This window comes from Typopeltis vanoorti, chromosome 17, assembly GCF_054136105.1.
Source record: "Typopeltis vanoorti isolate ZY-2024b chromosome 17, IOZ_Tvanoo_1.0, whole genome shotgun sequence".
Lineage (NCBI taxonomy): Eukaryota > Metazoa > Arthropoda > Arachnida > Uropygi > Thelyphonidae > Typopeltis > Typopeltis vanoorti.
Window position 1 is genome coordinate 84,562,887 of NC_143565.1, and position 23,074 is coordinate 84,585,960.

General features: G+C 35.6%; 1 protein-coding gene across 2 annotated transcripts in view; it reads right to left on the bottom strand.

Annotated features, from left to right (window-relative positions):
* The window catches only part of Brf (Brf RNA polymerase III subunit), a 375,147-nt gene that overhangs the window by 282,001 nt on the left and 70,072 nt on the right, over window positions 1–23,074 (bottom strand). Inside the window, exon 4 of one of the 2 annotated variants that reach the window (XM_090407062.1) lies at window positions 10,064–10,237. The exons of the other annotated variant lie outside the window; for it this stretch is intronic. Coding sequence (XP_090263188.1) covers window positions 10,064–10,237 — 174 coding nt within the window. The remainder of the gene's footprint in view (window positions 1–10,063; window positions 10,238–23,074) is intronic. 2 annotated transcript variants of the gene reach the window in all.

A 23,074-nucleotide genomic window follows, 5' to 3' on the forward strand; every position in this document is an offset into this window, starting at 1 on the left:
TGCTTGGATACAAACAAATCTTCTATTCCTGATAGTACCTTTCTAATTATGCTAACAATGTATACTCTAAAATTAACACTTATTATATACTATCTTTACAATTGAAAACACTCCTCGTGAATTTTCCTACATAAGTGTTTCCCAAACATTTATAGTCGCAGAACACTTTTCATATCACAATACATTTATGAAACACTTATATTCTTTTGTGGTTATTTGTTTTTTAAATAAAAAACAATGTATTTATACATATATTTATATGTACATATGTATTTATCTATATTTTTTAATTGTTACTTACAATTTTTCATGGAACACCAGTGTTCCTAGGAACATAGTTTGGGGAAATACTGCCCTACAATATGGAAATAAATGGAAGCCTATAGTGAAGGCCTTGAAAAATTTCAATGTCTGGTCTCTAAGAGTAGAGTTTCTAGATTATGTAAAAAATAAAATACAAATACGAAAAATATATAAATAAAACCTTAGCCTACCTATGGTACTAATGTAATATAGATTTACAATATTTTGTGGGTAGGAGTCACATTAAAAAAAATATTCAGCTCATTCAAAAAAAAAAAAAAAAAAAAAAAGACAGAAAACTTACCCATCAAGCATTATTATAACTTATCTCACATCAGTGAATATTGTCTGTCATCAATTCCTGACAATGAATTGATCAACGATTATTCTACTGGCCTGACCTCTAGTGGAAATAAAATCATCATCATCATCAAATTCCTGCCATGTACCCTCAAGGGGTGTACAGGATATGCAGTACTACATGAAAAATTTACATCATTACTAACTTCCTATCTACAATTTTCCTCCAAATCAGTCTGTTACTTGTCAAGACTCCAACATTATCAGATCTTATATTTCTATCGTCTAAGGCACTTTGTACCGTATCAATCCACCTATATCTTGGTCTTTCTCTGGGTTCGTTTTCCTGCCAACCTGGCAGAGAACACTTGTTTTGCTAATCTTTCCTCGCCCATTCTATTTAAGTGACCATACCACCTGAGATTAGCTCTGCTAACACATTCCTGGATGATGACAATGTTCTTTCCTAATATCCTCATTTTTAATATGATATTGCCATTGGTGCCATCTGTTCACGCCTCTAATCTTTCTCAGGACTCTCATATCTGCGGTCTCTAGTCTTTGGTCAAGTGTTTTACTTCTGACCCAGCTCTCAGATCCATAAGTTAAAACTGGTTTGAACACTGTCTTGTATACAGCTAATTTAGTGTTCCGACTAATTTCTCTCTTATTCCATATGAATTTATTCAATTGACTTCCCACCATACCAGCTTTGCTGATTCTGTTGTCTATTTCTATATTTAATTTACCATCTTCAGTAAAAATCGTGCCTAAGTAGCTGACCTGTTTCACTTGTTCCACAGGTTCTCCATTCACAACACAGTTGACATTTTCAATGATTCTACCTATTTTCATTGTCTTTGTCTTTTTATTGCTGACCTTCAATACCATATCTATTACAACAGCTATTCAATTTAGTCAGAGAATCTTGCAGACTTGTACCGGATTTATTTAGAAGTATAACATCATCTGCATAAAGCAAAGAGCTGACATTCACATCTCCAATTTTGATATCAGGTTTAATACCACTTTCCTTCATAATGTGATCTATATAGATAATGAATAACAGAGGGGATAATGTACATCCTTGTCTCACACCAGATTTAACATTAAACCATCTTCCTGTACTTCCTTCAATTCTAACTGCTGACTTACAACTCAAGTAAAGACTAAGTATTGCTTGATATAATGCCCCATTGACATCATATAACTGCAGTGTATTGAATAGCTTCTCTCTTGGCACCTTGTCATATGCCTTTTTCAAATCAACAAAACTTAAATACAGATCTTTGTTATATTCCCATGCTTTCTCGACTATTTGTCGTAAAGTGAAGATCTGATCCTGACAGCCTCTATTTGGCCTGAATCCAGCTTGTTCTTCACCAAGCTTTTCTTCCACAATTCTTCTCACCCGTTTCTCAAGTATACTTGCATAGATCTTGCCAGGAACAATCAGTAGGGAAATACCTCTGTAATTCTCACATTCAGTTTTATTTACCTTTTTATATATGGGTACTATGAGAGCTCTACTCCAATCAACGGGAATTCGTCCCTCTGTCCAGGCTTTCTGAACTATGCAGTGCAGCCACTGTAAGACTTTTATACCACCATACTTCAGCATTTCTGGTCGATATCATCTACTCCTGCTGCCTTTCCACATTTCAAGCCTTTGATGGCTTTTTCTACTTCAAGTATGGATATGTATTCCTGACTGCATGCCTGGTCAGTGTTTTTTATCACTGTGCTGTCATCACTGCTTGTTTCATTTAGCAGTTTTTCAAAGTAATTACTCCATACTTCAAGGATATCTTTTTCTCCTGTTTTCATGTGACCTTTATCATCTCTAACTCCTTTTACAGCACTCTTTCCTCCATTCCTAAGTTTCTTCAACAACCTCCAGAATATTTTGCCACCTTCTTGATATTTATTTTCTATATTCTTGCCAAAGTCCTCCCATGACTTTTGTTTAGCTAGTTTACACACTATTTAGCTTTCTTACATTTGTCTCTGTATTCTGTAAGAGTAAAAGCTGACTTATTTGCCAGGAACTTTTGATATGCTTTCTTCTTTTCCTTCACTGCCTCTTTAACTTCCTGTGTCCACCAGGGAGTTCTGATTTTTTTATCCTTGCACACAACCTCACCACATGCCTCTCTGGCAGAATCAATCAATGTTTTCTTCAGAGTTTGCCACTGAATCTCCAAGGTTTGATTCCTGTTCTCAAACTCTTTCATTTTCTTTTCAATAATCTTTCTGTATTTTAGTCTACAGTTCACATCTGAGAGCCGCTCAACTTTTATTCTCTTTAAAACTTTCTTGCAAGTTATTCTTTTCAATATGCAATTCAATTTTATCCTGCTCAAGACTAAATAGTGATCTCATCCAATTTCAAATCCTCTGTACACTCTGGTGTCCTGCACCAGGGAGAAAACATCACTATCAACAATAACATAGTCAATGAGACTTTTCTTATTCCTAGCCTCTTCTCTCCATGTGAATTTGTGCACATTTTTATGTTGGAACATGGTGTTAGTAATAACCAGTCCATGTCCTGAGCAGAAATCCAACAGATATTTGCCATTATTATTAGCTTTGTTCTTTTCTCCAAATTTTCCCAAAATATTTTTGTATGTCTTACAATCACTTCCTACTCTGCTATTTAGATCCCTAACAAGGACCAACTTTTCCTTTTTCATTGTGTCAGTTGCTTTTTCTAAAGCGTCAAAAAATTCCTCCACTTCTACCTTAGTAGAACCTTCTGTGGGACCATAGGCACAAATAAGTCTCATTGTCCAGTTCCCCATTCTCATATTTGCCCACATTACTCTACTTGAGACTGACTGCCATTCAAGAAGATTAGCCTCGTATTTTGTGTTGAATACTATGGCTACTCCTTCTTTTCCTTGATTGTCATTGCCTGAATATAACAATTTGTATTGATTGCTCAGAAAGATCTCACCAGTTTTGGTCTTTTTTGTTTAAGTCACCCCAATTATGTCGATCTTGTACTTATCTAATTCCTCAGCTAGCTCCATTTCTTTGCCATTCAGGCTTCTTATGTTGATAGTACCGATCTTTAACTCTGGTGATGTTGAGTTGGGGTTTGTTTTCAGATTTGTTCCAGTAGCTGACTTTTTGCTGTTCGCCCTGGTTCCCTGGCAAAAACAACGGAGGCCTTGTTTAACCGGGCGACGCCCCAGCTGGCATGAAATTTTGTCATATTGTACCATCATTTTTATTTTGGTTTAACCAATAAGAATACAATTTGGTCGGCTAAATCCCAAATTGCCAGCCCATCCTCGTTCGTTCAGTATCCAAGTAGATACCCAACAGGGTGCACCACGAGAAGGTGAGGATTGGACATTAGGTCCGAAGCCCTGGTCGGTTCTCCACATTCCTTTAAAGGCTATGTGGAGGTCTCCTCTCAGTTATACAGCTTTGACCCTTAAGCACCCCGTGGAAATAAAATAAATTAACTAAATCAAACCTATATTCTCTTTAAGTCAACATCAGAAAAACATTCTTTCATATAGATAGTTTTGTTACAGTGAAAATGATGTCCTAAATTAATATGACATTGTTATATTAGATTTAGGATCCTGGATTACCTATGGTTCTATTTAAAATTAACTTTTGGGGAGAAAGGTTAAGTGGGTAGAATATGTGCCTTCCATATGCTTGGGATTTTTAGACCATCATTATTGTTAAGATTATGGTAATTGATAAGAATCTCACAGGCCTCCTTAAATTTACGTTTATACCATGCTTTGGTGTGATGTAAACAACAGGTGCTTTTCCAATCAATTCTATGTAAAGTGTTCAGAGCATGATCAGAAAGACCAACTTGACCATAGTTATTATATTTAATATGCTGTTTATGTTCCTTTTTTTCTGATAAGAATTGTGTGTCCTGTTTCCCCTATATAGACAAATTACAGGTGCAATGAATATGGTATACTCCAGGATGGGTCGGGGGAGCAGATCCTAGATGAGTTGAGTAAGTTCTTTAATTTTGCAGGAGTCTTTTTTTGTTTTTAAGTGAGGTCTTGTACAGAAATTTGTTGATAGTATTTTGGCTGTAACCACTTTTTAGGAAGATATTGCTGATAACTTTAATTCATCTTTAAGTGCTTGTTCATTAGAACAAATCTTCAAAGCCCTGTTTTTTAGTGTATTAATGACCCTAGTTTTTGTGTATATATTGGCCAGTATGTGTTTGGTTTCTGGTAAACAGTGAAGGAAAGACTGCCAGAAGGAAGACATGTGACATGTTTATCTAGAAACAGAAGTGTGTTCTACTTTTCAATCTCAATTGTGAATTATATGTGTTTGCATTGTTTGTTTAGGTGGTTGAGGAAAGTGTCTAATGTCTGGCAGCCATGGGGGAGCCAGATAGCAAAAACATCATCAACGTATCTAAGCCAGACTTTGGATTTTAAAGGAGAGGAATCTAGAGCATGTTGCTCAAAATGTTCCATGTAAAAGCAACGAGGAGGCCATTGCTGTGCCGTTTTTTTTTTTGTAGGTAGAAAGTGTTTTGCCACATAAAATAGCCAGAACGTAGTACATGCACAAAGAGTGCTGTGATATCGGGAGGGAATTTGTCCTGTAATAGAAGGCTTGTGTCATTGATTGAGACCTTTGTGAATAGGGCAGAAACATCGAAACTGACTAATAAATCATCTTTTTCCAGTGTGATGTCTTTGATGTTGTGTGTTTTTAATATAGGAGGGGGAATCTGATAATTATGGTGGTTGGGATAAATCTTAAGCTTCTTTCTATATGGTAAATAAAATCAAGTTTGTTAATTATTCTGGGTGCCACAGCAAAGTTTAAACCCTTGCTGAATACTGCAAGTTCATCATTATTCAGGGTGTGGTTAGATTGGTTGACTAAGTGACTGTTTGCTGAAGGCAGTTGGTGGCTCCTGTTGACCCTTGCTTCTGGTTGGTTGTTGTTATCACTGGCTTGTGGTTGGCTGTTTTCGCTCACTGTGGAGGAATTCAAATATGTCCGTTGGTTTTCCGAATGTTGTCGATCTTTAAGTTGAAGAAATTTGGATATGAATTTTGTCTTCTTTATTTCCCAGATATGATTTGCCAAGTTGTCCTAATCCTCTCAAGGATATCCCAAATATCTGGGTTCAAACAACTTGAAAGTTCAGATTTGAAATTCCTGACCTGGTTTTGAGTATAAGCTAAGTTCTTTTGAGTAGCCTGGATCTGTTCTCTGAGCAACGCTTTCTCCAAACTATCTATATGAAAGAATGTTTCTCTGATGTTGTCTTAAAGAGAATATAGCTTTGATGTAGTTAATTTATTTTATTTCATTTATTTATTGTAATTTTATTTTACTTCTACTAGAGGTCAGGCCAGGAGAATAACCGTTGATCAATTCATTGTCTCATCATCTTACTATGTGAAATGTAATTTAGCTTGTTTCTTCTCATAGACAAGCTTATACGTTGGTTACACATTAATAAATCACTTAAGGAATTAACAACATACATAAGAATATAAATTAAATTACACTTTAATAAATATTTCCGATATTTCGGCAACGTCAGATTTCCATCTTCAAAAGGAACTTACAAAAAAGGCATGTCACGTAGGCACTACAACACAGTAACTGAGAATGAAGTGAGGAAGCTATTGTTCTCCTAAAAGTCCTGATGGTGCCCCCTAGCAGGCTATGTAGGTGTTCTTAGCCATTGGGCTGAAGGTCTGCTGATGTAAGCTGGTAAGCTTGTTTCTGTATATATATGTGTGTGTATACTCCAGATGATGACCTTAATATGAAGATCAAAACGTTGGGAAATTAAAATAATTATTTAGAACACGGTTATAGAGTCCATAATTTGTGTAAAATCATGAAGATATGCCATGTATAAACTATATCTACTTACATTTGGATAAAGGATTAAATTAATATAATTTCTTGTCAAGTATATTTTCTCTCAGATGTGAACTACAGACTCATAAAAATATTATTGGGTAAAAAAATAAATGAAAGATTTTGAAAACAAGACAAAAAACAAACCATGCAAATTGAGTGGCAAATTCAGAAGAAAATTTTTGTTGATTAAGCCAGAAAAGAATGTGGTGATGTTTTCTGTAAGAACTTTACTACATTCTTTCCATGAAAATCAAAAAAAATCATATAAAATGTTCCCAGATAATAATTCATTAGGCATTCATAGGGAATATATATAGAGCAAACTGTAAAGCTAAATTATTGTAATTTTATTATAAATCTTGGGATTTTGGAGAGAATATGTAGAATTTTTGGAAAGAATATAAAGGATTTTTTGAAAAAAAATACAGAGGTTAAGTATTATGAAGGTAACAAATTGTTTTAGAAGCTATTAAGAAGCTTAAAAATTGAGGAAAGAGGAACAGTAAAAGGAATCGATGATCATAAATGTGATATAAAAATATCATCCATATGATCATTGATTCCTTTTGCTGTTCTCTTTCCTCAACATTTCGTAGTAGCTTTTAAAATATTATGATATTCTGATGTCTGGAGTAATTTACTTTGAAATATTATCATTAAATAACAAGGAATAAAACAGTGGTAGAAAATATACAGGAATACAATCAAGAGTATGTATCAACATGTATCCACAAAAAGTGACTAGAAATCTGAAATGTAGGAAGGCAGCTGAAATAGTCAGAGATATACAACCTGAAATGTTGAAACATAGCTGTATGCAGTGGTGAGCTATGGAAATTTTAACAAAGGGCTCACATTGTCGAGGGAAAAAAAAAAAAGGCTAACTTAGCCCTTATACAACTTTGTAGAGTTTCTGACAGATATGATAATTCCTGTTGGATATCAATCATTAATGCTAGATCTTTTAAAAATTCCAAATTGAGATGTTGGTTTAAAAAGCTCTTATGTTTATCATTCGATGCTAAATGCTTGCATAAAGCTTCCAAACACAAGCCCGAGCTTTAAAATTTTGATACCAAGGTCTTTTGCAATTGTATTTAATTCTCGTTGATTTTTTGGTGATTGATGATAAAAAGCATATAATTTATCCATAAATATTTCAAAATGATTTATTTATTTAATGTTTTTTATCGAATCACCTAATGCTAATTGTAAACGATGAGCAACACAATGCTGGGAAATTTTTGTAGAAGTTTGATTGCAACACCTGATTTGTCTCCTAACATTATACTAGCTCCATTAGAACAAAATGCAATGAGATGATTTTTTAAATAGTTATCAGAAAATCCATATGAATTTAAAGTAGCAATTATAGTAGCATGTATACATTTTGCAGTGGTATTTTCTAGTTCTACAAGATTATTAAAAAAGAAGAACAAGGGGCTCGCAAATTTCAGAAAAATTCAACAAAGGGCTCGAGCGAGCCCCTTATAGCTCACCACTGGCTGTATGTAAGTTTTATAGTGACTAAGTTGAATAATTCAGAAGGCTTGGTAGGAAGCCAAATATCAGATGATCAAATAGGGTTATCATTGTACCAATTTATAAAAAAGAAATAAAACAGAATGTGAGAATTTCAGAGGAATTTCTTAACTCATAATACAGCAGAGTTTTAAACAGTTTTCCCACTTTGTACATTACCATGTGTGTTTTGTGGATCAAAAATATTTAAATAAAATCCATATTATATTCTTGAGGACTTAAATTCCCCAATAAAAGAAAATGTAGTCATAGTAATTCCTAAAAACCTACTTTTTTTTTTTTTTTAAAAAAAAAGTAGGGTTTTTAGGAATTACTTTTTTTTTTTTTTTTTTTTTTTTAAAAAGTAGGGTTTTTAGGAATTACTACGACTACATTTTCTCTTATTAGGGAATTTAAGTCCTCAAGAATATAATATGAATTTTATTTAAATATTTTTGATCCACAAAACACACATGGTAATGTACAAAGTGGGAAAACTGTTTAAAACTCTAAATTAATTATGGTATGATGTTAAATTAGGTAAGGCAAGGTTATGTGCTATCGTCACTGTTATTCATTATCTATTTACATATATATATATATATATATATATAATATGCACCTAACTTATTAAAGGTTATAAACTTTGTGCATGAGTAGTATGAGTTTGCTGCTGGCTAACTTTTGGGTGCTTCTAATATGGACCACACTAATATTAAGGAAAATGGTATTAAATCTGATATTTAAATAAAAGATATTAAGCTTAGTTCTTTACTTATAAAGATGGATTATCCTTCTAAATAAATTTAAGTCCTCAAAAGCTTTTAGTCAAACTAAAAATGATTATGAGAAATTGAGTATGAAAATCAGCAAAAGACAAACTATGAAAATAGGTAGGAAAACATCAACTGCATTCTCAATAAGATTAGACTACACATTTTAGCTATTAAACAATTTTTGGTTGGCAAATTAAATATGGAAATAGATAACAGAATAAGTAAGGCTGGTATGGTTGAAAGTCAGCTGAATAAATTTATATGAAAAAGAAAAAAAATCAGCCAAACTAACGTTAATAAAGTAATCAACCAAAGATAGCATTGATGTAGATGATGATGGCGATGGAGAGTTGTAGAGTAGGTGCCCTCCCTCAGCGAGTCTTTGGACTTCTTGGAGGTGTCACAAAATAATAACAATAACAACAACATGAGCAATATATAAGATGCTATTCAAGCCAATTTTAACTTGTGAATGTGTAATAGTTTAGTTGGAAATAAACAGCTAATCATAGTCTGGAGATCACAAACACAAGAAGCTCCAAGAAAAATTTGGAAAACAGATGTCAAAAATATAATCATACTTAATGTAAGACAGTATAAGCATTTATTTGTACAGAATAAGAGATGCAAATTATTAACAAAACAAGTGTATGAAGTACACTTGTTTTGTTAATAATTAAAACTGGCAGGACAAAGGACCAGGAAAATCAAGTTATAAATAGATTGATGTAGTTCTGAGTGCTTTAAGAAGTAAAAATAAAAGAACTGTTCAGAAGATCTGAAAAATAATAAATGTTTGGAAAGTAAGAAAGTTGTTCAGAAATAATAACTATGTTTGACTTTCATAATATATGCAAATGGCATAGCTCTTGAAGATATACAAGAGAAAATAATGTTGAGTACCTGTAAGCAGATCAAAATCATGAACATTAGATAATTCTTTCTTTCATCATAATCACATCTTTTAAGCAAAGAGTAATGAAGTACTCATACAAATTATAGTAAACCATAGTTTAACCCCCCAACCAAACATGACGTCTATGGATGTCCAGCTAAATCTGAATAGGATTCTGTAACAACCGTTGAATAGCATGGATAAGAAGTGCAATTTGGTCTCACTATTTCATCCACCTCAGCCAGTAGAGAGGTTAAATAAGGAGAAACTAAAGAAACTAGAGAAACTAAATATGCTCCTTTGATAAAGAATCACAGATGCTTAGATAATCACATTATGATCAAAACAGATGAATGTTTACATTTAAGGATACGAGATGTTTGCTGTAATCGGCACACCAAATATATACAAGCTGCAAGTACATGTGAATTTTTGCGTCCTTTAGTTAAACCTTTACTAAGTGCCATTTTGTAGAAGTTATATGCTGTATCAACATGGTATTGATTCAGCTGCAGTCGTTCTCCAAGCTGTGTAATATTTCTTTTAGCTAAGAGGAGAAAAAATATATTTAGTTAAATTACATAGCTTTGACTAAAGTTATTGATCTTATATTGGAAAATACAGTGAAATTTTAAGAAATTTTTTTTGAAAGTTTTCTTCTGAACCTTCTAAATAGTGTGCATTTTCTAATAAATCTTGTGAGATTTATTAGAAAATAAATTTTTTTTTTTATTTTCTAATAAAAAAAATATTAACTATCAAAGAAAACTTTAAAACATCGCATAACTAAACTGTTTTCCATTATGAATGTAAATGAAAACAAAACAAATAACAAAATATTACAAATCAAATCATCATTAGAAGTTAGAAGAATATGCTTTGTTGATCTCATAAGCTAAATTTTAAACATGTGCTGCTGATTTCCACCCTTCAGTTATTTTCATTTAATGTCTTTACAGTGTTTATAAAGCTTGCAACTATTATATATATATCAGCTAGCTAACACCTTTTATTCCTTTTTCCTTTATAGGAAGTAGGTGAGGCCATTTAGCCTAATCAACTTTTGGAGACAAAGTGGGCAGTTCTATATACACACACAAATACGAGGTGTGGCTATTAAATAATGAGACTGGTTGCAAAATGTGGTTTATTATTACAATTGTACAACTTAATTGTTATTCCCTTCAACATACTCCCCCTCCTCTATCTACACACCTTGCATACAAATTTTCCATTGTTGGAAGCAGTGCTGCAAGTCATCAGGTGTTATCTGCTTCAGTAGTGCTGCCATTTTCTCCTTTACCTCATCAACTGACTGAAATGGGTGCCCTTCAATGTGGATTTCAACTTTGGAAAAAGGTAAAAGTCGCATGGAGCTAAGTCAGGCAAGTAAGGTGGATGGTCCAACACTGGGATCCAAGCGTCATTCTTCCACAGATCGGGTCTCTTCTTCCTCACTCGTTCTCTCAGCGTGGCCAGAACCTCTAGGTAATAATGATGATTAACTGTCTGACTCTTTGGTAACTATCTGACTTGCTCATTCTTTCTTTTTTCATTCTCGATGACATGGGAGTTTTCCAGTGCATCGATTGTCTCTTTGTTTCTGGACTTAGCTCCATGCGTCTTTTACCTTTTTCCAAAGTTGAAGGGCACCCATTTTCAGTCAGTGGATGAGGTAAAGGAGAACATGGCAGTGCTACTGAAGCAGATAACACCTGATGACTTGCAGCACTGCGTCCAACAATGGAAAATTCGTATGCAACAGTGTATAGATAGAGGAGAGGAGTATGTTGAAGGGAATAACAATTAAGTTGTGCAATTGTAATAATTAACCATATTTTTACAACCAGTCTCGTTATTTAATGGCTACACCTCACATATAGAGGGTGATCAAAATTAAAGTATTCCCATTTAAGGCCTTGTGGAGAGCCATCTAGTAATCCAAATATTGCAAAACTTTGCCATAATACATTGTGTCATGCAGAAGCGATGATGGAGGAAAAAAAGCAGTTCCGAAATTCACCACCAAGGGTGAATTTCGTAAACACCAAATGCATGGAATTTGCATATCATGCAATTCGGCAGGTGCCAGGAGGAATATGGACACAGAATTTTTACCTTCATTCTGGTTGTTAATACTGTCTACAGTGATGGCACTAACCTTGCTCCAATGTGCTCTGCTCGTAAAGCTGTACTACCTAAATAATTGCAATGTTGTTTCATCACCTGAACAAATATCAATAATGTCCACTATCTCTATGTGCCCTGCAACAAATGATTAATCATATTTAGGAAATGGGATCATTAGGAGTTAGACCTGGCAGAGGTCACAAACCAATCAGTTCACAACAAGTGAATGAAGTTGTTACTGCCGTTGTGGAACAGGCCATGAATAACAGCGTTCGTTTCTGCAGTGTGTGCTGTATCAAGACACATGATGTGCCTTACACAACTGTCTGGAAAATTCTATGGAAGATTCTGAATTTCTACCCATTCAAGATAACCTTGACACAGGAGTTGTGCCTGCAGTACTTTGAAAGTTGGCTGACATTAAATTCAGCCAATTCCTTTACATTCACTCAAAGTTACTGTCTGGTGCAGGTTTATAGCTTCATTTATCATTGGATCATTCTTCTTTGAGGACATTCCCCACTTAGATCCTGCTCACCTACTGCCAAGAGATATCACGATATCATAAACAATTTTGTTGTGCCAAAGCTACAGCAGTGCCTGTGCATGGAGTTAGTCATTTTCATATAGGATAGGGCCCCTCCACACATTGGTTAATCCACACAGGAGGTTCTTCGAGAACATTTCAGAAAAGCCAGAGTGATCAGCTGTGCATTTCCCACTGCATGGCCACCTTGTTCATCTGATCTGAACCACTGTGACTTTTTAGACAGGGTTTACTGAGATCATCCTGATAACTTGATAACAATGAAAGACAGCATAACACATCATGTGCACAACTTCAGTCCTGACCAGCTGCATTCTGCTGTTGAACACACTGTGCAAAGGATGCAGTTTGTGGCATACTGGGAACGGCAGCACATCGAACATTACAGCCAGTGAATGCATAATGGAAGTGAATGCAGCTGGTCAGGACTGAAGTTGTGCATATGATGCATTATGCTGTCTTTCAGTGTTGCCAAGTTATCAGGATGATCTCAATAAACCCTGTCTTTGCAAAATCTCCAGAGCCAAAGTCACAGGGGATCAGATCAGATGAACAAGGTGGCCATGCAGTGGGAAATGCAGGGCTGATCACTCTGGCTTTTCTGAAATGTTCTCGAAGATCCTCCTGTATGGATTAACCAATGCATGTAGGGGCCCTGTCCTACATGAAAATGACTGACTCCATGCACAGTGCCTGTGCATGGAGTCAGCATAAACACAAGTATAAACAACAAAATTGTTTATGCTTGTGTCACTTTTCTCCTATTAACATATACACACAGACAAATTACTAAATATACATTCAGTAATTTGTATACATTAATATACATTCAGTACATAATACAGTGCAATTGGCAGAATTTTGAAAAACTACTTTTTTCCCCCTCAAATATCACTTCCACATGACACACAATGTATTCCTGCAAAGTTTCACAGAATTTGGATCACTGAGTGGCATTCCACAAGACCTTAAACATTTTAATTTCGATCACCCAGTTTATATAGATAAAACATTAATGCTGAAGGAACAAAAAAACTGAGACTTATCTATTCTTATTAATTTAATAACATGATTAGTTTCATCTTTGTTTCAAGAACTTCACTGGGTGGGTGCAGATATACAGAAAAAAAAGATTCAAAGAAGCAAACAAACATTAGAAATACCTGACATTACTCTAAAAATGGACTACCAATGTTTGAATCTATTCTCTATCTATATTCTGGATTTTAGAGTCATATCTGTTAGTGTATTTCTAATGTATTTTCTGTGTTTCTTTGAATCTTTTCTTCTGTATATGGTGTTCTTAATGAAGTGCCTGACTGAAGGAGGAAACTAGTCATGCCATTAAATTAATAGGAATGGTCAGTGGCGAATTCTCCATGCTTGCTGCACAAGCTTATTAATTGAGAAAGTAATATTTATTTGTTAATAAATGCATGCATTTATAAGCATTCCATTTAGGCTTTTATTTTTCTAGACAGAAGACGTCTTAAGCTTGTGCGGCAATAATTGAGCTTTGCGTTGTGTATTGAAGGCTAATGCTTGCTCGTCTAGTCAAAGCTACCTTGGCTTGCTCGGTTGTAGGAGCTTCCAGGTCCTCGCAGCAGCACTGTGATTTCATGAGCGTGCATAGCCATTTCACGTCATCTCACTTTGTTGCTTAAACACAAACTGTATGCAGTCAATGTAACTGTAGCCAGTGAGCTTCAGCGAGCCTTTACAAGCATGCATGTTGCTTGGGAAAATTAAGTTACAACCAACTTTTTATGACAATGTTATTGACCAGTTCATAAAGAAGAACCGTAGGGTAGAATTTAGCTACTTGAAATGTGCATATTCAAGTAGCTAAATTGAAAAAGACAGAATATCATTTGTAAAATAAATGTTGTATTTGTATGATTAAATGTACACAAATTTCTAAATATATAGTTTTAAATGGTCAGTAATTCATTATTCCGCTAATAAGACTTCAATTACACCTCTCACTCCCTGAATGATAGCAAGAGCAAGCATGAATTTCAAGACCAGCATTCGCACTTGTGAATGGTTAATTCTATTTTTTTTTCTATCAGAATTAATCAGTCATATAAACTATTATCCATATTTTATAACTGACCAAGAAAGTTCACAATGCGTGTGTGCGAGAGATACTTATATAAAAAGTCTAATTTCATTACTATTGTTTATATGGTCTCAGAAAATTTGTCATCTTTATTGCTTTGAGGTAGTCATTTGGATTAACATTATGTTGATGTAGAAATACTGAACATGATCTATCAAACAAACAAAACCTTGTCATTATTTTCATTGTGTTCATTCTACCCAGGCTGGTAGGCTGAGTGAAATGGTTGTTTTAGCTTTCCGGCAAAAAGGATGTACATGTCACACCCCACTGTGGCAAGGACAGTTGCAAACACCTTTAGTACTATGTTTGTTCTCTAGTTAAAGGTTCTTGAATTATCCAACCTTTATTATCCTAGGATACTACAACTACAGCTTTACAACTTTTCATGAGTGGGATTGTTATTAAAAAGTTTCTTAACACAATTCTAAAAAATTGCTACTTTACAGTTTAGATTGTACTCTTCATTTTAAAAAGAATATGGCAAAAAGCAACAAGTATGTGGTAAATTGTGGAGATGCTTTGCTGTTAAATGCGATTATTTTAGTCTTCCCCTCCTCCCAAATTTTGATCTAAAAATCAGAATTTATGGATCTACAAATAATACTCATTTTTATTTTCTCACCCCATTCTAGTGCTATCTCTACAGAACTAACAAATTCATATTTCTAATTCCATTAAGGCTACTTTAAACACTCTTTTATCACGTTATAATTTCTTCACATCAATATTCATACTGTATATTTTATTTAATCAGCCTAATGGCCATGATGTGTTTATCATGCAGAAACACGGATGCATGTATTGCTGAAATTAAAATATGATTCAGATACTATCGAAATAACATGAATACAAAACTGAAGATGGTTGATATATTTCATCTATCATGGCTAGCTGAGTTGTTACTGCAGAAACATCTGATTAACAAACAAATTTTAAAAGAACCTTTAAGTTGTATTTCATCATCATCAAATTCCTGACATGTACCCGCAAGGGATGTACAGGTATGATAGTACTACATGAAAAATTTACACCATTACTAACTTCCTATCTACAATTTTCCTCCAAATCAGTCTGTTACTTGTCAAGACTCCAACATTATCAGATCTTATATTTCTATCGTCTAAGGCACTTTGTACCGTATCAATCCACCTATATCTTGGTCTTCATCTGGGTCGTTTTCCTGCCAACCTGGCAGAGAACACTTGCTTTGCCAATCTTTCCTCGCCCATTTTGTTTAAGTGACCATACCACCTGAGATTAGCTCTGATAACGCATTCCTGGATGCTGACAATGTCAAGTTCTTTCCTCATATCCTCATTTTTAATATGATATTGCCATTGATGCCATCTGTTCAATTGATGCCTCTAATTTTTCTCAGGACTCTCATCTGCGGTCTCTAGTCTTTGGTCAAGTGTTTTACTTCTGACCCAGCTCTCAGATCCATAAGTTAAAACTGGTTTGAACACTGTCTTGTATACAGCTAATTTAGTGTTCTGACTAATTTCTCTCTTATTCCATATGAATTTATTCAATTGACTGCCTACTGTACCAGCTTTGTTGATTCTGTTGTCTATTTCCATATTTAATTTACCATCTTCAGTAAAAATCGTGCCTACGTAGCTGAAATGTTTTACTTGTTCCACAGGTTCCCCGTTCACAACACAGTTGACATTTTCAACAATTCTACCTATTTTCATTGTCTTTGTCTTTTTAATGCTGACCTTCATACCATATCTATTACAACAGTTATTCAATTTAGTCAGGGAATCTTGCAAGCTTGTAGCAGATTTATTTAGAAGTATAACATCGTCCACATAAAGCAAAGAGCTGACATTAACATCTCCAATTCTGATACCATGTTTAATACCATTTTCCTTCATAATGTGATCCATATAGATAATGAATAACAAAGGGGATAATGTACATCCTTGTCTCACACCAGATTTAACATTAAACCATCTTCCTGTGCTTCCTTCAATTCTAACTGCTGACTTACAACTCAAATAAAGACTAAGTATTGCTTGATATAATGCCCCATTGACACCATATAACTGTAGCATATTGAATAGCTTCTCTCTTGGCACCTTGTCATATGCCTTTTCCAGATCGACAAAACTTAAGTTGTATTTCATTGATGTGATATACACATCTTTAATAAACAAATGATAGTCTTAATATTTATCTAGCAGAACAAAATATACAATTGGGTACTGCTACAGACCAGGTGATGGAAAAGATGGTGGAGATAGTATGCATAAGCAAATAGAAGAAATGAGTGGAAGGAGGGTAATTATTATGGGAGATTTCAACTATGGTAGCATTGATTGGAGGGAGGAGAAGACACAGGAGAGGAAGGAATTGGATTTTATGCGGTTATCAAGGGAAAACTATCTGAGGATTTGGCTGTAACGAATATGACCACATTGCCACCAATTGGTGAGAGTGATCATGGGGTCTTAATTTGGGGCGGGTGGCTAAAGGTGTGGAATTTACAATTAAGACAGGATACATGTGGAATTATTGGGCTGGTAAGTATGACAAGCTTAGGAGTTTGATTGGTTCAATGCCATGGCATGTAAAACTGCAAGGGCTGGATGTTGATAGTGCATGGGAGGTGGTTAAGAAGTGTTTGCAGGAGGTAATGGCTGACTGTATACCTACAGTTCCAAATAACTTGCAGGAGGCAATGGCTGACTGTATACCTACAGTTCCAAATAATAACTTAAGTAGGGATTAAATGGATGAATAACACCATTAAGCTTGAGCTGCAAAAAAAAAAAAGAAACAACTGTGGAGGGAATTTAAGGAGAAAGGTGACCTACAGGCACATGAATGGTATAAAGCCCAGGCCAGAAGAGTAACAAGTGTGGTAAGAAAAGCAAAAGCGGATTATGAAAGAACATTAGCCATGCAGGCTAAAGAGTATCCCAAACAGTTTTTTCGATATGTTGCAAGTAAAAGAAAAAAATGTGTATGGCAGAATGATTTTAAAGAATGCAGATGGTAGGGTGGTAACCGAATCAGTTGATATAGTAGAATTACTGAGTGAGCACTTTGCAAGAGTATATCATCCTGGTGGTGACATTGCAAAATGGAAGAACCAACAGCTTATATGGGAATTGTGGTGAATGAAGTGGAGGTGAATAGTCTATTACAAAACCTCAATGTGAATTCATCTGCAGGATTGGATGGTATACCAGCTCGTGTATTACGAGAAGCGGCTAAAGAATTGTCAGTGCCTTTGACCATTTTGTTTAATTTCAGTCTCGGGTCTGGGTTAGTCCCAAGGGGTGGAAAGAGGGGAAAATAGTTCCACTGCATAAAGGAAGTTCTAAGACTGCTGTTGAAAATTACCTGCTGATCAGCATATCAGAAATTGTTGTCAAGGTCTTGGAAAAAAATGTCAAGAAAAAAATACAGGATTGGATAGATGAAAATGGGATACTGTATGGGATTGTGAAGGGTAGATCACGCCTCAGTAACTTGCTCACGTTTTATAACACAGTGACTGCTGAACTGGATAAGGGTAATGGGTTTACAGTGATTCTACTGGACCTTGCTAAGGCCTTTGACAGGATACCACGTGGAATTCTAATCAGTAAACTGCCGCATATGGGGATGGATATAGGGTTGATGAGATGGATAGGAGGGTGGTTGATGGAGAGATATCAGAGAGTGGTTTATTCAGGAGTAGAGTCCAAAAGACGGCCTGTGACTAGTGGTGGGCTGCAGGGTTCTGTTCTTGGACCACTACTTTTCAATTTGTTCATTAATGATATAGGAAAAGATATGAGAGGAAGTGCTCACTTGTTTGCTGATGATGCAAAGTTGGGTAGAGCAATAGTGAGTGCACAGGATGTCAAAATTTTGCAAGATGATTTGGATAGTTTGGAGGACTGGGCTAAAGAAAATGGATGTCAATTTAATGTGGCAAAGTGTAAGGTTATGCATTTTGGGATGAAAAGATTAGCAGCAGTATATCACATTGGTGGAACTGTACTCCAGGAGTTTGTTGAGGCTAGGATTTGGGAGTGTTGGTGGATAGGGAGTCGAAGTTTAGGGGGGGGGGGCACATTGCAAAAATGGCTAAATCAGCTCATCAAATCACTTGGTTGCTGAAAAACACTTTAACGAGCAGAGACAAACAGGTTATTTTTCCTCTGTCTAGAGCTTTGATAAGACCCCATCTAGGCTACTGTGCTCAGATATGGGCGACAGGGTTTCTTCTCGATGGGGAGGATCCAGAGACGAGTGACCAAGATAATAGCAGAACTATGGAATGAACCTTACGAGAATAGGTTGAAGATTTATGGGCTGCAGAAATTGGTTGATAGGCGAAAAAGGGGTGATATGATTGAGACATTCAAATTACTGAAGGGTTTCTATAAGATTAATTCAGAAGATATTTTTGAGAATAGGACTGGTAGTGGGAGGTCTAGGGCCGTTGATGGAAGCTTAGTAAGAGTGTGGTTAGCAAGGGTGTTAGAGCTAGGTTTTTTACTTGGAGAGTGGTAAATGAGTGGAATAAGCTGCCAGAGTCTGTTGTGGTTGCCATGACTGTAAATGAGTTCAAGGTGAAGTGTGATAGATACTGTGTGAATGTTGAATAGCTCTTAACATGATGTTGGGCCTCCCTCGATGAGCCTAAGGACTCCTTGGAGCTGCCCGTAATAATAATAATAATAATAATAATATTTTGCAGAGTTCACCCCAAGATTTGGGGAACTCTGCATGAAGACTATTGAGCAGAAGAATGTAAATATGAACTCTGGAGCACAGAATCCAATGATGCTCTCTTGAATACAATGTGTGTTGACCTTGGTTGTTGGACTAAAATTTAGCTTTCATTCTTTAGGATGAGGGTCTTCCCAAGGAGACTACAGCTCTGCTTTCTACATTAGAAAATACATTGGGCATTGAGTTTTGCTCGGTGTGAACATGTTGGGAAAAATTCAGGATTTTAGTGTCTCTGAAGGATTTCCAAATCTTGCAACCAACAACTAGGAACAACATATAATGTTCCCACTAGGAACACATTAACATCAACTCCACTCCACAGTTTGCTTTTGTGCCATTTTGTGATCTTTTGTGTGCTATGCAAAAATGTATTTGCTTTCTTGAATATGTCTTCGTGATAGCTTTGAAAATAATGGAAGTGTAAATAAGTTATTTTTAAAAATTTGTTTTTAAGTGACCATAGGAGGATGTTCACACTAGTATGATATACTAGTGTGAACAATGCTATACAATTCCCAGAAGGATGGCAAACACTACAAGGACTACAAGTGAAGAATGAACCAGCAGTGTAAGAGCTGTTGAGTAAGCTAGATGTAATAAAGATATGATGATATATCACCACCCTTTATAGAGAATGTGCAAGAGTATGGCTGTGCTCTTGACCCAGTTGTTTAATGAGAATTTACATGTGGTAACCTATCAAATGTCTTAGCAAAGTCCAACAGTATCATAGCATATCCATTCCCTTTATCCAACTCAGCTGTAACATTATTACAAAATATGAGCAAATTGCTCAGACATGACCTCACCCATTTGTGTGAGTTTAATACATTCTCTAAAATTATTACAATTACTTCAGAGATAATATGTCGATAGTTAGAACACCAGTCTTTGCACACCCTTGTGCAATGAGATTATCATACATTCTTTCCATTCCTATGGGATTTTTCCCGAGCTAAGAATCAAATTAACAAACATGTCAAAGGTCTAGCTAGCTCAGCTGAACATTTCTTTAGCATACATGCTGATGTCCCATCTGTCTGCATTGCCAAATTCTTATCCATGTTATACAACAGCTCTAGAACTTTCTTGTGTACCTCTATCTCTTCATCTAATGCAATGTATTGCAATGTGTGCTATATTACATAAACAAGGTTAATAGATCTTGGCAGAGTGAGCACTCATTATTTCAATTATTGCATCTGGTTCTGATAACCATCTGCAGATGAAAGTAAAATTATTCTTCCATATTCATTCTTTCTTTCACTTGCAGCATAACAGTAAAATTCTTTCAGGTTGTCTTTGTAGTCAATTTTTTTTCATACTCTAACTTAGCTTTCCATACAACACTAATAGCTCTTAATGGCCTGAGCTTCATATATTTCATACCTCTTCTCATTCTTAATCTCACAATATTCCTTAAATATCATCTTCTCCTTATGGATCTCTTGTTTAATGAGATTGCACATCCATTTCATTCCCATTCTATTTGTTCGTCAAACTCTAGGGACACATTCAGATACCATGTCATTGAAGCATCTTTTTTAAAATTATCTGTCCAGCATCCACCCTATTATCCACTTAACCAGTGTTATATCCATCTCCATTTGTTCCAATTTGTATAACAGTAGTCATTCTTTAATTCAACTCTACTGTTACTCTATTATAAAAAGACAGTAAATTACTAAGGCATGACTGACCCTTCACAAACTATGTTGCCCCTCATACAGTATCATATTTTTATCCACCCATTTTTGAATTCTCTTTTTGACCAATTTTTCCAGTAATTTATCACTACACCTGAGGTACTGATTGGTCTGTAATTTGTTACTGCATTCTTAGAACCTCCTTTATGAAAGGGAATTATTTTCTCTCTTTCCACTCCATTGGAACTCTACCAGAGCCGACTTAAATTAAACAGCCCAGTCAGAGGCGTTGCCTGTTTCCTTGCACATTCTCGCGAAACTCAAGCTGATATCCCATCTAATCCCACAGCTGTATTTACGTTGAGATTCTGCTATATCCTAAGAACCTCCAATTCATCCACCTCTGTTCCTGCATTAATGTCTGTCACATAGGTTAAAGCAGTAACCTCACTAGGAAGATATATGCTTGCAAAGTGGTCACTCAGTAACTAACCTTTTATATGCTTCCTTCTTCTTGTGACCATCATCATCACTCATTAAGGTTAATCATCCATAGTCATTCTTCTTCTTACTTGCCACATAACGAAAGAGCTCTTTGGGATTGCCTTTGGCCTGCTCGGCTAAATTCGTCTCGTAATCTGATTTTTCCTTCCTTGCCATGCTGGTCACCTTTTCTTGCTTAAGCCTTGTACTGTTCATGAGTTTGCTGGTCACCTTTCTCTTTATATACCTTCCACAGCATTTTCTCTTCTGCAGCTCATGCTTAATAATATTACTCGTCCATCTAACCCTCCTTACCTTAGGTATACGATTTAATATTGCTTCAGCCAGATGCCCCTTAACTATCTCCCATGCATTATTAACATCCTTTCCTTGAAATGCTTTATGCCATGGTGCAGATTCAAGCTTCTTCTTAAGCTTGTCATAATCATCAGCCTTGTAGTTCCACATATACTCCTTCTTGACAGAATATTCCTCATGTTGTACAATCTCTCAAGTCAATCCCTCTGATTCATCAATCAGAGGTAATGTGACCTCCTTGGTTATGGATAGCTCTTCTAATCAAGTAATCATCTCTTTGTGGGTGTATAAATTTGATTTCCTTCCTTCCTGCCATGTGATTATCTTTCTTCCTTCCAGTCTATATCTCCATAGTTGAAGTCCCCAATAATAATCACTTGACTTGCATTCATTGTACTAATTTGCCGATGCATGTCTTCCAGATCATCTATGGAACTCCCTGGCCTATAGCAACAACCGACTGTATATTTTGTCTTACTGACTTTGATCTCACACCAGACTGCTTCATATGAACAGCCATACTCCTGCATATTTCCTATTCTTTTTGGTTGCAATTCATTTGCTATCATCGGCAGTATCCCTCCTGCCATCCTATCTTCTCTATCTTCCTTGAAAATACTAAACTCTTGACATTCTATCCCTGTAACTACATCATCTGCTGTTAGTCAAGTTTCATTAATGCCTATAACTTTTGGCAAGGTTGCACTAACAAATGCCAAAAACTCCTCCCGCTTGTTCCTGATACTTCTGACATTAGTGTATAGAAACCGAAGCATCCCTTTAGGATCCCAATCACTCTTACTTCTTGAATTGATTACCCTATTCAATATTTTTGTTTGAGAGACTAGATTACACACTTGGTCATTCTCATGCTCACTCGCCCCAAGGGTGCCTTCACAGAAACTCAACTGCTTCCACCCTAACTGCTCAAGTTTTCCTGAAGTTGTGCCTCAGCATGCTCGGTGAACAAAGCTCTCTCTAGACACCTAACACCAAAACCATTTATATGCAATCCATCAGCATTATACAAATCCTCCTTTCCATCAAACATAGACCCCAGATTCACCTCTAAAGCTTGTCATAATCATCTGCTTTGTAGTTCCAAATATACTCCTTCTTGGCAGAATATTCTTCATGTACAATCTCTCAAGTCAAGACTGCATGGTCACTTTTGCCACGCAGTCTTGACTTGAGAGATTGTACATGAAGAATATTCTGTCAAGAAGCGAAAAATGTATTGATTCATTTGCTACCAATGCCCTCCTCCTCAGTTTGCATCTATCATAGCATGGCGGGAGACTTAATCTTCACCTTCTCCCTCTCTTTTCAGTTTTGCTTCGTCTAACAACTCCTTTACATCCTATCTCATAAAATACTTCTCACCGCTTAGATTATTTG